The sequence below is a fragment of the Buceros rhinoceros genome, unplaced genomic scaffold (assembly GCF_000710305.1).
Source record: "Buceros rhinoceros silvestris isolate BGI_N320 unplaced genomic scaffold, ASM71030v1 scaffold5892, whole genome shotgun sequence".
NCBI lineage: Eukaryota > Metazoa > Chordata > Aves > Bucerotiformes > Bucerotidae > Buceros > Buceros rhinoceros.
The window spans coordinates 13952-19530 of record NW_010398208.1 but is presented as its reverse complement, the minus strand read 5'-3'; the positions used below and the strand labels follow the sequence as shown (position 1 = coordinate 19530).

The window sequence follows — 5579 nt, the reverse complement described above, 5'->3', positions numbered from 1 at the left end:
TGTACAAGCAGGAGACAAGAAAAAAAAAGTGGGGGGGGGGGTCTGTGTGGAATCTGAGCATAAGAATAGGGAGGAAAAAAAGGCCTCTTCAGTCCTAGCATTTTTTTTCTAGCTAGGCAACACATGCACACACGAAATATTCTCTGGAGCTTTGGGTACAGTGAATGATCCAAATAGGAGATAATCCAAGATCAGTCTTCCAACATTTCTTCTGAGACATAATCTAACAGCATAAGTGAGCTGCTGTAAAATGTGGTTGTCTTTCAGGCAGCAATGATGGCTGAGGAGCTTAAAAAGGAGCAGGATACTAGCGCTCACTTAGAGAGAATGAAGAAAAACATGGAGCAAACAATTAAAGACCTCCAGAAGAGACTGGATGAAGCAGAACAAATAGCTCTGAAAGGTGGCAAGAAGCAGATCCAGAAACTGGAATCCAGGGTAAGTTTGTGATCCAACTTCGAACACTGTCTCCTGCTCGTAGAACAGGGACCAGGTAGGTGCCCTAGAGCTGTCCAACAAGTTCATAGACGCCAGTAAAGGATACTATAAACACTTTCCTCTGTTCCACAAAATGTGGGTGATCAGTTCTTGGGGGCCTCTTTTCCCTTACATCCTTCAGCTACATTGCGCTGTTGTAGCACAGCAGATGACAAAGCCCTTGATTAAAAAAATAATTAAAATACTCCAAACATCTAAAACAAGGAAAGGCCTCTGCAGTGCTTGCTTCAGTTAAACTTTCTTGGCCTTTGCATTTGTCTGCACCTTTGCTGTTGCAGTTTAAACACATTTATAAAAAAGGAGAATGGAAAGGTGACATTTTGAACTGCTCCTGAAATTCAACTCTATGGAGATGCTGAGAAAATGAGCATTTCTTGAACTGTGAGCCACATTATCTGCTACTTACTTTATACACGTAGGATAATGGCAAGGATTTTTCCTTTTTTACAGGTTCGTGAGCTAGAAAATGAACTTGAGACTGAACTCCGTCGCAATTCGGATGCCCAAAAAGGAGCCCGCAAGTTTGAGAGGCGCATAAAAGAGCTGACCTACCAGGTATGCTGAGGACTAGTAATCAGTCAGTCCCTGAAAAGAAATGTGTTCTCCCAGTGTCATAATCTGCCTCAGTGTTTCAGTGAATGACCAGTGATGATGAAGGACCGCATTACCCAGAGCTTTCTGGCCATAGGAAGCTTTAGGGATAGGAGGAACATCTCCCCAGGGTTACCACCATCTTGCCTGCCTCATTGTGAATAATGTTGGAAAGCCTCTATTGCTGATATTGCTGGGATTTGGACAGTTTTAGCACAGTATTAATATGGAGCAGGCTTAGATGACTATTCACACTGCAAGAGAAGAAAGAGCCCAGCTGTCTCTCAGCTGTGCTGATCTTGCTAAAAACGGACACAAAGATTCAGTTGGCTCCAATTCATCACTCAGTGTAGGGTTGCCCAGTCCCAGGGCTCTGTCACCTACTTCTGAGCAGCAAGATCTAGTCTTGAGCCTCCTGCATGTTTGATAACAGCTGCTGCTGCTGCTTGCCTTTCAAAAAGGGTCTTCAGCATAGAGCACTGATCCTTTGCTTTCAACAGCATTCTTAAGAGGATCATCCATCCATCTGCTTTAGGAGATTATTTAGCCTCCTGCCTGTTGTTTTACTCTGACTTCTGTATGTAGAGGCTGAAGGTTGTTTTCTTAGAATACAGCACTCTGGCACAGGCAAACAGAATTAGCTGGTCCTTCTGCTTATGGACTGCGATAGCTCAAACCTGGCTCCTTTCACCAGAAATGCCTCCAAACAAGGTGTTTAAATACGGAAATTGCATGTATTTTAGGTCCACCCAGAGGTCTGTTTCACTAAATAATGACACATTCTATAATGACAAGTGTGCTCATCATCCCTGAGCAAGGAGCGCTCCATGTGTTCGCGTGTATATTTCTGAAAGTGAGTGCACACATGTATGTGTATATGTGTACATATATACATTTACATATATATATAAATGGGGAGGGTAATCTCTTTCAGTTCTCAGCCTCCACGATTACATAGATCTTCAGTCAGCTTATAGAAACCTTTCTCATCTATACAGAGGGTGATCACAATACGGCTTGTTTGTACTTTGAACTATATGTTTCTGAAATTATATATATGGCAGCCATATCTAATTCATTGCGGGAGATTATTTAGGCCTTTCTCCACTGCCAACCCAATTAATGATGTTTTGATGCAGTCAGAAGAAGATAAGAAGAATCTGGCCAGGATGCAGGATCTGATTGACAAGCTACAATTAAAAGTAAAGAGCTACAAGCACCAAGCTGAAGAAGCTGTAAGTAACTATTTGGGCCTTTTTACTTTGAGAAGTTTATTGTCCTAAACCCACAACCTTTAATCCATAGAAGGTTTTAGTAAAAATACACATCTTGTGTGTGTATTAATATTTGTGTTTATATTCGTATAAACTCTGTATGTATAAATGCATTTATAATATGTACAAAATAAAATACGTAGTATGCGTTGATTATATTTCAGAAAGGGTATTCAATTTTGTCTTAAGATTGCAATATAATTTGCAAGGCAAGGTGGGAAGGGAAGAGGAAAGACTTTTTTCCCCCTCGTCTCTCAGGAGGCATGTTGAGAACCTCCAAGCTCACTTGACGGAGAGTGTCATTGGAAACATCAACTCTGTAAAACAACAATCTCAGTTCTTCAGGGGGCAAGTGGTTCCTACACAGCTGTTACCTAGTTATGCTGAGCACTCTCCATCCCCCTTGAAATGCAAAGCTTTGTTTCACATGGACAGGGGGAAATCAGCTGCACTGTTTTCTTTCACCAGGAAGCTCAAGCCAATCTGTACCTTTCGAAGTACAGAAAGCAGCAACATGACCTAGATGATGCTGAAGAAAGGGCTGAAATAGCTGAATCTCAAGTTAATAAGCTGAGGAGCAAGTCAAGAGATATTGGCATGAAAAAGGTATGGTTATCCCATAAGAGGTAAACGTGACTGTGTAATACACTGTAGTGGATGCTGTGTATGTAGGCAGATGTGTTACATCTCTTAAAGTAGCACAGACTAGAATAAACTCCTGTTTACTACATATTTTAGTTTCAGTATATCCTTTATTTTAACATTAAGACAAGCCTTTAGGACAGCAATCTGATGCTTAGGCAAAATGAATTCTCTGTTCTCTTGATGTTGTCATTTAATCTCTGTGCTCAGCAGCCAGAAGTTTCCAGAACTGGTGATTTTGTGGGGTTTTTTTGCAAGAGATATCAAAAACCTCCATAATTTTCTCCCTTTGATGATGTAGATTTGTATGTATGTATCACAGCCTGGGGACTACTGCACTGGCAGACTGCCAGATATATTAGCGTTGCTCTTTCAATGAACTTACATTGATTTGAAGAGCTGGATGAAAAGAAAATATTAGTGATTAGTCACTTAGATACTGGGAAGTCATTAGGAATTAATTAGAAATATATTCGTGGTGTTTTGCACTTGAGCAGAATGGTAGTAGAATAATATTGATGAAACTAAAAGACACCAAAGAACTTGGTCTGGAACTGAAAGAAAACCTTTGCTTATCTGCTTGTCTTGGGGCAACCAGGGCAAGTAAAAGTGAGGTTATTACTTACAGGAATGACAGAAAGAGGATCTGGGTCATTGCTTGATCTAATTCAATTGCAAGTGAAACATAAACTGCCATGCTTAATGTCATATAAGTCTTATGGGGGAGCTCTACAGCTCCTGAAAAAGTAACCTTTCTGTATAATTTTGGTATTTTCATCACACTTGATCCCAACACATTTCTTCCTTCTTCTGTATTCACCATTCTGTGGGAGGAAACACCCCAATTTCTGCATTTAATCTGGACTAATAATGCCACCTTTGACTGATATAAATCTACCACCTAGAGTAGAGCTACATTAAAACTGCATGAAGATCTGGTCTCCCACACATTTAAGTTTCACAGATGCAGTACTGTAACTGAAGGTCAAAAGAGGTTTTGCAGCTTTTAAAATCAAAAAATTTCCACATATTTTTCTTTAAATTATTTCAGCCCTACCAAAAAAAAAAAAAAAAAACTCATAGAAGTTCACAGTCATGGCATTACACAGACACTGAAATAGGTATACCATGAGAGTAATTCATTAAGTATGCTAAGAGTGCTGTTTATTCCTGGTATCTTATTAGTACCCTCTTTCTGCTTCAAATATGCAAAAGTCATAGAAAAGTGGATGCCTGGTTTTTTTAATCAGATGCTAGTTTGCCAACACCAATTCCAGCTCCAGCTTATAGCTGTCAGAAGGTGAGCTCAACAGCACAGTCAGAGGTGTCATCTCCACAAAAACGGACTTGTGGCAGTTACAGCAGTAACTGCCGGGAAACATGTTCAGGCACCAAGTACTGTCCCCCATGTCATGATACATCTCCTTTGGGGAGAGAAAGTCACTGAAGAGACTACTTTAATTGTATAGCAAAAAACATCTACTGCTACTAGCACCCATGTTCCTAAAGCTCTGGGAAGCGTGTATGATTCAGAAAGAACACCACCATCTATTGAAACACGGTTGCATAGAAGTCACGTGCTATCAAAGGTATATATGCTCCAGCATGCGGACAAGAAACCTGTATTGTTAGCTGAAAGAAGATGGCAAAATTGGTTAGAGTGGTGGTAGTCTGTTTTAGATACAAACTGGTATTGCCAGGAAGCAGAAGCATTAGTGAAATGAAGTTTTCGTTCCTTGCATGTGAACTTACTCTGAAGTTCCCTCAACACTTCCATTTTTAACAATTGCATACTATCTCAATTGCATTTCAGGTTCATGAAGAGGAATAAGTAGAGTCCAAGCTGGCAGATATGAGAAGATGGCTGATATAATCAGGCACAACTGAAAGCAGATGTAGTAAAAAATAAGCACTTACAGAAATAAACGTCAAGTGAAAATCCAAAGAGACTGTGTAGTCTATTCCATTCATTTCTGTGATTTTATGTTGCCAAGCCTCGGGGATCAATAAAAGATTTCATCTTGCCAACAGCCCACTTCACTATGTTGGAACAAATCCTAACTGGCGGATCCCTGACTGTGGAGAGTTCTCATGCTGTGTCGGAGAAATCACTCTGACGCCAACATGGTGTGCAGTGAAACTTGTTTATTGTTTACAATGCTTCTGTGTTTATAGACAATAGATCCTGTTCACGTGACTGGTTACATAGCGATTGGATATGTTCCTTGTCACTCAGATAGCATGCATCTCTTAAGGCACTATGATTGGATAGAGGGGTTAGTTCACACGCAGTTTCTGATCGGTTAGTGTTAATCAAACAGAGGCTAGTTAGAGATATAGTTTCTCACTTGATGGTGTTGCAGCTGGGTTTCGGCTGCCACATTCCCAGAGGGAGTATCATATTTTTCATAGTTCTAATTCTGCTAGAAAGATACCCACACCTGACAAAATCAAAGCCAAGGGCCAATCCAGTCCTGCTTCAGAGCCTCAGGATTTCACGTGCAGATTGTTAAAGCAGCACCGACTAAACCTGTGCAGAACAGCCCTTAAAGCTGGGATAACCTAGCTTCCATC

The 5579-nt window shown here is 40.5% G+C and overlaps 1 protein-coding gene across 1 annotated transcript in view; it reads left to right on the top strand.

Moving 5' to 3' along the window:
• LOC104488909 (myosin heavy chain, cardiac muscle isoform) overlaps nucleotides 1–4946 on the top strand; it is a 45677-nt gene extending 40731 nt beyond the window's left edge. The window contains exons 38-42 of the mRNA XM_010131004.1: nucleotides 268–438; nucleotides 949–1053; nucleotides 2229–2324; nucleotides 2832–2969; nucleotides 4819–4946. Of these exons, the coding sequence (XP_010129306.1) occupies nucleotides 268–438; nucleotides 949–1053; nucleotides 2229–2324; nucleotides 2832–2969; nucleotides 4819–4836 (528 nt within the window). The 3' untranslated portion in view covers nucleotides 4837–4946. The remainder of the gene's footprint in view (nucleotides 1–267; nucleotides 439–948; nucleotides 1054–2228; nucleotides 2325–2831; nucleotides 2970–4818) is intronic.
• The last annotated feature ends 633 nt before the right edge of the window (nucleotides 4947–5579 follow it).